The 13,096-nt window shown below is 46.8% G+C and overlaps 1 protein-coding gene across 1 annotated transcript in view; it reads right to left on the bottom strand.

Annotated features, from left to right (window-relative positions):
- Positions 1–2,835: 2,835 nt before the first annotated feature.
- Positions 2,836–13,096, bottom strand: part of mecp2 (methyl CpG binding protein 2) — a 12,485-nt gene continuing 2,224 nt past the window's right edge. Inside the window, 6 exon segments of the mRNA XM_054609029.1 lie at positions 2,836–6,744; positions 6,746–8,234; positions 9,588–9,726; positions 9,816–10,007; positions 10,101–10,309; positions 10,436–10,601. Coding sequence (XP_054465004.1) covers positions 5,984–6,744; positions 6,746–8,234; positions 9,588–9,726; positions 9,816–10,007; positions 10,101–10,309; positions 10,436–10,601 — 2,956 coding nt within the window. The 3' untranslated portion in view covers positions 2,836–5,983.

Below are 13,096 nucleotides of genomic sequence, written 5' to 3'. Positions count from 1 at the left end.
CAGCTCCTCTCCGTTGTTCAGAATATCCTGCTGCACCTGTAAGGCAGCACTCTGGGCTTCAACCAGCTCCTCAGCCATCTGCCTGGTGGACTGAAGCTGCTCAGCTACACCTGCTGAACTCTCTGTTAACCTGACACACACACACACACACACACACACACACACACACACACACACACACACACACACACACACACACACACACACACACACACACACACACACACACACACACACACACACACACACACACACACACACACACACACACACGTTACCTGTACAGGTGTCTCACCTGTGTGTATGTCACCTGTGTGTACAGGTACCTGTGTGTGTGTTACCTGTACAGGTGTCTCACCTGTGTGTATGTTACCTGTGTGTGTGTTACCTGTACAGGTGTCTCACCTGTGTGTATGTTACCTGTGTGTATGTCACCTGTGTGTGTGGTACCTGTACAGGTGTCTCACCTGTGCATGGTGTCCTCAGCTCGACTCTGCCAGACTTCAGACTGCAGGAAGTGGCAGATGGAGTGAGTGTGGGTGAAGAACTCGGTGTAGGTGTTAAAGGCCACAGCGTCCATACCTGCTGTACACCTGCTGACCTCTGACCCCTCAGGGCATGATGGGAAATCCCTCCCTGAGCTGACGGAGAGACAGATTCTCAAACTTTCATTTATCATTTTTTATACAAACAGAAATGATCAGAAACTAAAAACCATCTTTGTCAGTTTCTTTCCTTTGATGTTCGTTGAATCATGACATCATCATGACATCATCATGACATCATCAGGTCGTTAAATGCCATGAACACGTTGATTGTGACCTTTAATAATAGATTTGACTGCTTTCTGTGTATAAATAGATCATTGAGTGATGAGTGAACATGAGGTATTGAACAGTTAATATGCTCATCCATCACAGAGAGTAGAGCAGCACAGTGATGTTTATCATCATAGAGATATGATATATCTATATCTATATATATAGATATATATCTCTTTATATATATATATATATATATATATATATATTTATATATATATATATATATATATATATATCTTTATATATATATATATATATATATATATATATATATATATATATATATATATATATATATATATATATATATATATATATATATATATATATCTTTATATATATATATAAGATATATATATATATATATATATATATATATATATATACTTTATCTTTATCGTTCTGCTCGTTCCTGGTCATGAGGGTGACGTCAGTGTACCTGCTCAGGTGACAGAAGCTGAAGCTCAGCGCCATCCGGCTCTGGCTCTCTGACGTCATGTCTCTGCAGCGCGTGTCCAGGTGCTCCAGAGCTCGCGCCCAACAGCCTCCAGACCCGGACCGCGAGGCCAGGCTCCGCACGCGCCGCAGCTCCGTCCTCCCGCGCGCAGAGTCCGAGGACCACGAGGAGGAGGAGGAGGAGGAGGAGGAGGAGGAGGACAGGCCGAGCAGCAGCAGCAGCACCGCACACACCTGGGCCGCCATGTCACCTGTCCGTCCGCTCAGCCAATCACAGAGCCAGGTTTACACCCGGCCAGAGGTCACGGAGAGGTCACGAGAGGTCACCGAGAGGTCACGAGGCCTTCAGGTTCATCACGTTCAGGAGATGCAGGACGAGGACTAGTACACACTGACAGCCTGTTACAGGAGGACAGGACTGACCACCACATGTTTATGTTTCACCCTTAATCCTTACTACCCTCTTTAGTTTAATGTACACATATACACATCCTATTAACAGTACTGCATGTACCTCTGAGCTGTAGTGCAAAGTACATTATTTATGTCTAAGATGTAGTGTAAGATAGGTAGGAGGTAATGTAGAAGTACTCTGAGGTTGTACCAGTAGAAGTACCAGTAGAAGTACTCTGAGGTTGTACCAGTAGAAGTACCAGTAGAAGTACTCTGAGGTTGTACCAGTAGAAGTACTAGTAGAACTACTCTGAGGTTGTACTAGTAGAAGTACTCTGAGGTTGTACTAGTAGAAGTACTCTGAGGTTGTACCAGTAGAAGTACTAGTAGAAGTACTCTGAGGTTGTACCAGTAGAAGTACTAGTAGAAGTACTCTGAGGTTGTACCAGTAGAAGTACTAGTAGAAGTACTCTGAGGTTGTACTAGTAGAAGTACTAGTAGAAGTACTCTGAGGTTGTACTAGTAGAAGTACTCTGAGGTTGTACCAGTAGAAGTACTAGTAGAAGTACTCTGAGGTTGTACTAGTAGAAGTACTCTGAGGTTGTACTAGTAGAAGTACTAGTAGAAGTACTCTGAGGTTGTACTAGTAGAAGTACTCTGAGGTTGTACCAGTAGAAGTACTAGTAGAAGTACTCTGAGGTTGTACTAGTAGAAGTACTCTGAGGTTGTACTAGTAGAAGTACTAGTAGAAGTACTCTGAGGTTGTACCAGTAGAAGTACTCTGAGGTTGTACTAGTAGAAGTACCAGTAGAAGTACTCTGAGGTTGTACTAGTAGAAGTACTAGTAGAAGTACTCTGAGGTTGTACTAGTAGAAGTACTCTGAGGTTGTACCAGTAGAAGTACTCTGAGGTTGTACTAGTAGAAGTACTAGTAGAAGTACTCTGAGGTTGTACTAGTAGAAGTACTCTGAGGTTGTACTAGTAGAAGTACTAGTAGAAGTACTCTGAGGTTGTACCAGTAGAAGTACCAGTAGAAGTACTCTGAGGTTGTACTAGTAGAAGTACTAGTAGAAGTACTCTGAGGTTGTACTAGTAGAAGTACTAGTAGAAGTACTCTGAGGTTGTACCAGTAGAAGTACCAGTAGAAGTACTCTGAGGTTGTACCAGTAGAAGTACCAGTAGAAGTACTCTGAGGTTGTACCAGTAGAAGTACCAGTAGAAGTACTCTGAGGTTGTACCAGTAGAAGTACCAGTAGAAGTACTGGTTCAGTGAGGTGCAGACAGAAGGACCAGGCGAACACGAGTCGGGGACACAAACGCTTTTAGTTAGAAAGAAAAATAAGAAAACAGGTAAAAACTAGTTTTGTCTACAGCGACAGTGTATTTGAAGATTCACGGATCGGACCGGAGTAAAAGCAGAATATTGATCCTCAACATCAGCAGCTATGAAGTCACCACACGGCACGCTACGTCTAGAACACAACATGGCTCCGCCCACATGGTGGCTTCTGGCAAGACGCACAATATTATAGGCACTAAACTCTGAGACATGCAAGATGGCGGCTGGTTACTGGAGGCTGCCGGTCCGGTGGGTGGGGCGCAGAGGGGCGTTGGATTTATGCAGCTGTGTGACAGACAGCATGCTGACCGGATGGACCGGGACGAGTACGCAGGGGGGGGATACGGACCACATCACCTGTCTCCAGGTGAGAGGACGAGGCACATTTATCAACATTCACTGATTGGATGGTTTCTGGTCCACGTCTTTGTTAAAGTGCTGCAGGCTCCGGATGTGGACTCTGTAGTCTCTCTGGATCCTGGACCTGGACCTGGTTCATGTTCACTTTGAGGTCACACTGGGTGAGAAGACATCATTTCTACTGATCTGAAGTTCAGAAAACCAGGAAACCAGTTTGCATAGACGTGTCAGCGGGGGGGGGGGGGCTCTACTGAGCATGTGCAGTGGAACCAGGAAGCAGAGCCCGAAGCTCTGGCGTCCACATCTTATAACACGTCTCATTAACTATCTGACTTTCAGCTTCAACTGGTCTGAATCTCAGAAACCCTCTAAAGACCCAGTGAATGAAAAATAGGTGTTCAGATTTAAGACGAGCTATAAAAGGTTAGCAGCTAACAGAACAACATGGAGGGACAGGTAGAGACGAGTGTTTGGACGTCAGAGGACAAAACTACGTGGACGACGTCTCGCTCTTTAACTCGTCTGTCCCTCGTCCTCCTCCTGATCCCACTATGTGTGTGGAGACAACAGTCCAGAGAGCTGAAGCCCCGCCCCTTCCTGTCAACCACCAGGGGAATGAATATGTCCAGAAGTCAACATGTAGAGACATATAGTTGGTTTGGTCCCGTTGGAATTGGGCCGTGAACTAAACACCTGATGTTTGTACATTAATTAAAACTGAACATACGTCATTAAGAGGACACGCCTTCAGTGTGTTTGATACCAACATGTTTTTTCTCTTCCTGATAAAACTCATCAGTAAGATAACGTTACATTTGGAACAAAGCTTAGTTAGCTAAGTTAGCTAGCTAAGCTAACTAAGCTATAGGATGTTCACTGTTCATTTAACATTAAACTTAATTAGTCTAAGACTAACTTTGAACTTCTAAATGTAAAAACATAATCTGTGTAATTCATGGCACAATTTAAACATTGACTACCGTACGTCATTTTTCCTAAATCAGGTCCCTTTGGAAGGGGCAGGACTTAGCCTCTTTAGGCCGCTAAAAGCCCGCCCCCTTCTCAGCAGTCCAATCAATGAGAAAGATTTGATTTAAAGCCTCTTGTACCTGTTCACCTCTCACATATTCAGTTTCACGGCACAGAACATGAACACTAAGTTCTCTTTCACTGGGACTTTAAATATCTGACTCCTTTTAGTTGAACCTGAATGCCTCGTTTGTTCTCCGGTGACACCTGCTCATGATCTCACGTTCACCAACCCAACCATGTGTATTTCATATAGAGCTCTAAGGACCTCACGTCTCTGAACTGGTTTTCTGGTTTCTGGATGGTTTTGTGTTGCGAGTCCACCTGAACCTGAACCGGACCTCGTTCAGGGTTTTACGTCCCCTCCTGAACCCGGGAGGTGGTCCTCTGCGTACGAGCGGTCGAAGGCCTGCAGGGTCTGAGCGACATGCAGGCGGTTGATTGTACAAACTGGAGGAGTGCAAACTGTTCCAGACATTCAACACAAGGACAATAAAAATGAATCCGTCTGCCTCTGGACCTCTACAGACTGAAATAAAGCTCCTGTAGAACAGGGTTTGGTTTGACAGTAAAGGTGCTTCCTTTGGAAACAGAAACAGATTCAATGAAGACCAGAATGGAAGAATCTCTAACTGGAAGAACAACTGGCTGCGTCTGAAACAGATTCAAAGACTTCAGAGTGAGGTGATGGATGAGAGGACTCGGCTCAGTCTGGAAGAGGATGGAAACGTTACAGACCTCCGTCTCTGTCCACTGCTTCATGGGGACCAAAAGACACAGGAGGTCTGTAAGAAACCAGTTTAAGGTCTAAACCACCGCCCCACATCACCTCTGAGGCTCCAGGACTAGTTTCTGTCAGGAGGACGAGTCTCTCAGCGGGTTCACACGGGACAGAAACACCGAGACACGAAGACGAGTCACGGACACACTAAAACAGTGTGTCTGTTTTAGTGTGTCCGTCTGTCCGTCAGTCTGAAAATCAGATTGGTTTACATTGGCGCCCATAAGCAGCGCTCCTGTAAGTCGTGGGGTTCCAGGTCCGGTGTGAACCCAGCGTTGGTGAGAGACCGTCAGTGAGAACTGGACTTAAACTAAAGGACCGTCAGTCAGCAGCACGGCGATGAGTCAGTCAATAATATCAGAGTTTAAAGCTGTTTAACAGAGACGAAACAATAAACTATCAAAATACGGAATAAACTAAAAACAAAAAGGGGTTATATTCCGGAAGCAACGTTTCGTTCAGAGTAATGTGTTGTTAAGCGTTTTTAGTTCCAAACTACTCCCCCCTCCCCTCGGAGACTAGCGGGACACAACAGCTGCCTTTTGATTATATACACACACTTTTTTATCGTTTTTCCTCTTTGTTTTCCTAGAAAAAGACACCGTCCTCCTCTCACGCTGTCCTCAGAGTCTCCAGACTCCACCAGACGGAGTAGAAGCTGCTTCAGTCCTCCAGCTCTGTGAGTTATCCTTCCATCTGAAAACAGTGTAAAATCATTCCACCTCCATGAACAGTCACGCTCCTCTTCTACTCGGTGCTGACCCGTCAGTCTACCAATCAGTCAGTTCATCAGCCGACCGATCAGCTGACTCTTTCGCTGACGGCAGTCCGTGACTCTACGGTCTCCTCTCGGCTGGGACAGGGGACGGCGGACTGGGGGACGATGTCTCTGAGCTCCCTACCATCCGTCCCAGGAACCAGACCGACCCCGGCTGCTCCTGGAGGTCCGGAGGGCGTGGAGCTGGGAGGCCTCAAGGTGCTGTTGGACCCCCTTTCTACTCCTAAAACCTCTCTGCTGTCTGATGTCACGGCCGACTCCCCTCTCCCCTCCGCCCTGAGGCCCTCCACGACGACCTCCCGGCTCTGCAGCAGGCTTCCTCGGCCGGCCCGCGTGGTGCTCAGATCTTGGGGCTGTTCGCTCTGGTTCTGTTGAGTCGCGCCCAGGTTGGTCCTGGGTCGGTGGGATGAGAGGGGCTGAACATGGGGCCTGGTGAGCTGAGGGTGGGTCTGGGGGCGTGGCTGTGTTTGAATCCGCTGAACATGTGGTTGTGCTTGGGACTGGGGTGGCCTAGGCTGGGAGAGAGACTGTCTGGGTTGTGGTCTGTATTGAGTCTGTGGTTGGGGCTGCACTGGATGCCTGGGTTGCAGAGGTTGAGTTTGGGCCGGGGTCCGGGACTGGGGTTGAGGTGGAGTATGAGCTGCGGATCTGGACTGTTGGTGATGATGAGGTTGGGCTGGGGTCCTGGACTGGTTTTCATGCTGAGTTTGGGCTGAGGTCCTGGACTGGGGTTGATGCTGAGTTTGGGCCGGGGTCCTGGAGTGGAGTTGATGCTGCGTTAAGGCTTGGGTCCTGGAGTGGTGTTGATGCTGAGTTTGGGCTGGGGACCTGGACTGGGTTTGTGGCGCAGGTTGTGCTGGGGTCGAGGGCTGGGCTTGAGTCTGCATTTGGGGAGGGGATCTGAGCTGCAGTTGATTCTGAAGTAGGGCTGGGGTCCTGGACTGGGCGTGGAGTTGAGGCTGCACTGACTGCCGGGGCTGGGGCTGAGGTTGGAGTACTGTGGGGGACTGGGCTTGTGGATGCCTTGTTTGGGGCGGGTGAATGTGCAGGCTGGATGGGGACTGAGGAGGGTGTGACTGAGGTGGAGCATGCTGGGCCTGAAGCTGGGTGTGATGCTGGGCAGGCAAGTGGACAGGCTGGGCTTTCTGAGGGGAGGCCTGGGTCTGACTCTGGGTTTGGGGTGGGGGTTGTTGTTGGGTCCTTGGCTGGGGCAAGACATGCCGAGTAAGAGAGGGCTGTGGTGCTGGGTACCGAGGCTGGGCTTGGGGCTGACTGGGAGTCTGGGGATGCTGCTGGGAACGGGGTTGGGGTTGGTGCCGTGGTTGAGGGGGGATGCGGAGGTTCAGGCGGGGTCTGAGGGGTTGACTTGGATTGTGGTCTGGGGGGAGCTTGCTGGGTCTTCTGCAATTGTTGGGTGGTTAGTTGAGAAACAGTCTGGGGCTTGGCATCAGGCCTGGACTGGCTCGAGGGTTCTGGAGGTCCGGAGTCTGGAGGATGAGGAGGAGGCTGATCCAATGTGGAGGCAGAGGAATGTTGGTGGCGATGATGATGATGATGGTGGTGGTGGTGATGGTGGTGTTTGTGAGGTGGCCGGTCCTTCCTTTTGTGGCTTTTTGATGGGCTGATGCTACTGCTGCTGCTGCTACTTCTTCCTCCTCCTCCCTTATCACTGACGTCCTCTTCTACTTCCTCTCCTCTGCTCCTTCCTTCTCCTGCTGCTACTCCCGTTTTCTCCTTGTGCTTCCTCCCTTTATGCGCCTTGTGTCCGTGTGGTTGGCTTTCATCCGAAGCAGTGGGCTGCTTCTGTGATTGTGATTGGCTCTGCTCAGAGGGGGCGGGCTGAGGTTCTGGGGTGGGAGCTCCCTCCCCTTTATCTGCCTCCCCCTCATCAGTGACCCTTCTCTCAGTCTCAGCTGTTGTAGTGGCGGGAGGCTGAACCCTTTCCATCTCCTCCACTGTCTCTCTCGTTTTACGTTTCTTGATTGGCAGGGCTGTTTCCTGGACGAAGAGTTTGGTGGAAGACTCCTTGGCTGCTCTCCGTTTGGCCTCTGCAGCCAACATGGCAGCGGCAGCGTAGCTCCCAGCGGTTGAGGTTGATGCCGTGGAGGTGGATGCCGTGGAGGTGGATGCCATGGCAACCGATGATTCTGCTGAGGCTGAGGCTGGTTTCCTGCCCCGTTTCTTGGGGGTGGTCTGTGGTGGAGCCGGAAGTTCCTGTTCCGATTTCCTCTTCCTGCCTGGACGAGACTTGGGCACTGGAGCAGGAGATACCATCTGCAGGGAATCAAAGTATCAACAAGTAGCATTAGCATCAACACTTTACCGCAGCTAATAATAACATATTGGATTATGTACGGTCCTAAAGCACTAACTATACTTAGTCAATGCACACGTCATCTACCGGCGAGATCACAGACACAAACACACAGTCTTGGCCAAGTCCACAACACCAACTGCAACCAGGTCCAAGGTCTTTTCTACCAAACACATGTAGACTGGACACACTCCAGAAACCCCTCCGGTATCCTTCAAGAATAAAGTGCTGGTAGAATCAGGAGTTTATAAAAATGTTCCCTCCATCACCTGACGGTTTCAGGTGATGGAGGGAAGTCCTGTCTCTCCTTGCCGGTTTGCTGGAACCTTTCTTACTCAGACGTACTGAAAGTTCCTGATTTCTCGAATCAACCCCTTTAAGACCTTTTTCTTAAACATCTGTTGTGGTTTGCACCAGCTGCTTCTTTGTTTGCCACATCAACTGGCACCAGCAACCTTCAGGCCTCAACACCGGGCACCTGAAGGCCCACACAGATTCCTCATCCACACCCTTCCATGGGATGCATGAAAGTCCTTCTAAAGGTCGAAGTTGAAGACTTTGAAGACAAACTCCTCGGCCAACGTTCTCAGTTCACCGTTACTACAATCACTACATTTAGTGAATCTGTGGCAACGAAAGTGTTAACTGACTACCAGGTGGTTATCAGTTGGTAACTCTGCTTCTCTCTCTAGTGTTGATCACCAATAAGGGTTTCTGGTACCAGGTACACTTATAAACTACTTTATGCTTAAACATAAAGCCTCTTTCTGTTCCTGTCGACCAGCTCCAGGTGGAGTTAAAGGTCATTAAATGAGAAGCAAACCGGGGACAAAGAGCTGCTGAAGGATCAGAGATGAGACGATCGCTTTAAGATGATCAGTTAAATGGAATTAGAACGTATTGACATTAAAGGTATATTCTAAGAATGTATGGACTGATGGAGAAATAATTCCTCTTAAAAATCTCTTCTGACCTCTAGGAGTAAGTGTCTGTATCTGCACTCTACTGGGCGTCAACAAAGAGCAGTTGGACCCCATGTGGGGGTCTAACCTTCAGCCTATAGGCTGGTGTGCAGGTGATCTCATTCTCAGGTCCAGCACCAACACTTTTTCAGCCACTTCTCTGTCATTGTCAAAGGTCATTTTTCTGAGAAGCTGGAACCCTTTCAAACGAAGTCTTGTTTTGCTGTTTGAAAGCTGAGGTTCTCCGTGAATCGAAGGAAGTTGCTGAGTTAAGTATATCCAGACTACTGCTGTGATCCTGACACTAAACTCTCAAAAACATAATGATCACGGATGAGCGACAGATCGTACCTTTGAGGCAGTGGAGGTGGGGCCAGTCGAGGACTCTGCCTTGCTGAAGGGCATCTTGACCAGCAGTTTGCCCGGAGTTTTCTCAACCACACGTTTCATGGCCACGCCCTCCGTAGCCTGCCGCATCTTCCCACTGCCTAGGAAACGAGAACACATATGAACTCTTCTAATGGCTGAGTTCAATTAAATAACATTGATTACATTTTTTTATGTAAGTGCCCGAGTACCTTTGGGCCTCCCCGGCCTCGTCCCGATGGTTTCACCACCTTGGCTTTCTTGGGGGGACGCTTCTCGCGGCGAGAGGGGCTTCCACGTCCGGTGACAGTGAAATCAAAATCGTTGGGGTCGGTTGTCGTGTCACCGACCTTCTGGAAGTAAGCGATAAGCTCGACCTTGGAACGAAACGCTTTTCCCTCTGAGCTGAAGAATAGGACAGAACAACAACACATCGTCTGTAAAACAATTTACATCGTCTGATCATGAAGAACCAGAACAAAGGGGGGTTTGGTTTACTTGATCAGGTAGACGTCAAACTTCCCCGCTGAGCGTCCGGACTTCCTCTGTTTGAGTTTGCGGGTCCAGCCTTCAGGCAGTGACGGGTCGTCGTACAGCGGCCCGCGGTCCCGTATGACGGAGCGCCGCTGCCTGGGAGAACCTGCAGACTCACTAACCGCCGCCGACTCGGACCCCGGCTCTGAGGGCCCCGCCACCGGCTCTGACGCCTGCAGGGAGGAAGTGAAATGAAACCAGTTTATGAAACTGGATCATATTGTTTAGTGATAGAACTCCAGGACTCCATCCATTTGAGCTGACATCTTAACTCCTGTTGTTGCAACACCTGTACATACCTGGGTCTGTGGCTCCGCCCCCGTCTGTGACTGAGGCACAGCTGTGGTATCCGCCCCCCGGTCGGCATGGCGACGCTCCCTGCGGGCCTTCTTGGACTTACTGTGGGACCTGTCTCTCTCTCTGGAGGGCGGCTGGGGTTCGACAGGTCCCTCCTCACCCTCCTCCCTGAGGAAAAGAGATTACATCACATTACATTACATTACAGTCATTTAGCAGACGCTTTTATCCAAAGCGACTTACAGGAAAACATCACATTACATCGCCGATGACATCACATGGTCAGAGCTGCACACTGTTTTGTTTACATATATATCTACGAAACATCGTCAGTAAACGATTAAAGCTATAAAATATAGATTACTTCTCTTTTGGGGGGGGATTTTATTCATCCAAACAAAGACGGTGGACTCCAGTAAAAACACACCGTGTGCTCGATTTGTGCAACTTAACACAAATGTTTTTTCTTTTTCTGTTTGGTACAAAAAAATTACTTTCATTTCATCGCTTACTTCCAGAAGGTCAGAGACACGACCAACGACCCGACCAAACAGAGACGGAAGATGTCCGTCTCTGTTGTGGTGTGTTTGTTGGTAATTGTAAATTAAAGTTTTATAAAGCCCTTTGGGTACAAATTCAGGAGGCTCATCTCGATAAACGTCATAGAGACTCTACCAAATGTCATTTCTTTACATTTGAAGCTTGGATCGAGGTTTTCGAATGAAGCTTTGATGTCTGTCGACATATTTAGTTATTTAATCAACAACAAATGGGGAAAATCTGATTTGTTTTATCGTGGTGTATAAAAGTTATTTATGGTGCTGTTAGATTGCTGCTGGACTGCAACATTAAAAAAGTTGTGTGCTGTAGAGTAAAAAGTTTTTGACCTCACTGAAAATAATTTTGAAACTATGGACTGAAGCAGAATATTTCTTGAGATCAAATATCAGTTATAAATGAAGCTTCAAAGCTTGCACATATTCAGAGCAACAGTGAAGAGACTACAGTCGTTCTGTTATCGATACCAGCACCAGAAATGCCGTAAATACTGGATCTGGTATCGGCGAGTACGTGAGTCTGTGATCCGATATCACCGTGTTTCCAACACGTTGGACCTTTATCTCCTGGACCGGAGCAGATCTACCTTTGCTCAGACTCGCGTTTGGTGTCGTAGCTCCGAGCGTGAACGACGAACAAACACAATGAAGAGAATCAAGAAGACACGATGTCACTCAGAGATGTGATCATAGACTGTAGATGGATACATTAACTAACCTCCACTACAGAGAGGAGGATGTTATCATCTGTAAACTCATATCTCATATTCAGAAACTACGTTATTGTCTTTAAACAAACGTAAAGACAGAAGTATTAAATGTCTTATAAAGAAACAAAGGTTGAACATCCTGTAAGCTGTTTGTTTAAACATTTACTCACATGACCATTTCTAAGACTTCCTGTTTCTAAAGCGTCTGCAGTGAATCTTTGTAAAACCTTTAATCAGTGTTTGACTTTAAACTGTCGACCAGACTCAGCGTAAACCCGACCTCCATCTCCTTTACGTTTTGTCATGTGACAGTTTTTCCGTGTCATCATGGTTCATATTCAACGTGTTTATGATTCCAATGTTTACTAGAACACAAAGTGGTTGATCTCTACGCGATGTTCTCAAAGATTGATTTACTTTCAAATAAACATTTTCTTCTCTGCTTCAACATCCGTGGTTCTTCTTCATCCAGTGACGTCGTTGGAATGAAGAAGAACTACAGAGATCTTCTTCAGTTCTGGTGTCGCTCTAAAACGTCCTGGTTCTCCTCGTATGTGTCACGGTTCCACCAGAACCACAGTCAAAACAGCAGAGGAAGTTATGGACGAGGATTCATGAGTGTTTGGTCTGACTCTGATATTCAGCCGAGTTCACACAGAGAGAGGCTCCAGACTGCAGACGGACGACCAGAACCCTCCAGAACCCTGCAGAACCCAGAGGAGTCCTTGTCCACAGAAACAGAAGCGTTGTAGTGATTGTTGGATGCTGTCGTCTGTTTATAACGTGAAGATGTTTTCTTTTATGAGTTCATCTGTCGGTCGACGTTTGAAGACAAAAACCTTTTTCACTATTTTGAGACATTTTACAGACAAGAGATTCATCAACGAATCAAGAAACAAACACAACAAAACTACATGAAAACTAAATAAAACCATTCAAAGTGGTGAGAATAAATAGTGGATCAAAGAACCGGGGCCCTTAACACACATATTTCAATAAATATATATAAAATATTCTGTATAATAATAATAATAATATCATGACCCCATCTAAACTACAGAGTTAAGTCACGTCTTCAAATGCAAAAAGACTGAAACGATTAATTATTATTATCATTATTGTTATTATCATTATCATTGTTATTATTATCATTGTTATCATTATTATTGTTATTATTATCATCATCATTATTATTATCAAATAGTCATTTATTGTCACAGATGGAATATAACTATATATACTTAAGTACACTGTTGACATACTTGTACTTTCCTTGAGTATTTCTCCTCTGTTTTACTCACTGCATTCGTTAAAAACAGGTTTTCATGCTGTACTGCAGTACTTCAACACAAAGTGTTGATACTTCTACACGGACGAACATTAAATACTCTCATGT

Source organism: Anoplopoma fimbria, chromosome 12 (genome assembly GCF_027596085.1).
Source record: "Anoplopoma fimbria isolate UVic2021 breed Golden Eagle Sablefish chromosome 12, Afim_UVic_2022, whole genome shotgun sequence".
NCBI lineage: Eukaryota > Metazoa > Chordata > Actinopteri > Perciformes > Anoplopomatidae > Anoplopoma > Anoplopoma fimbria.
This window is presented reverse-complemented; position numbering and strand designations above follow the sequence as displayed.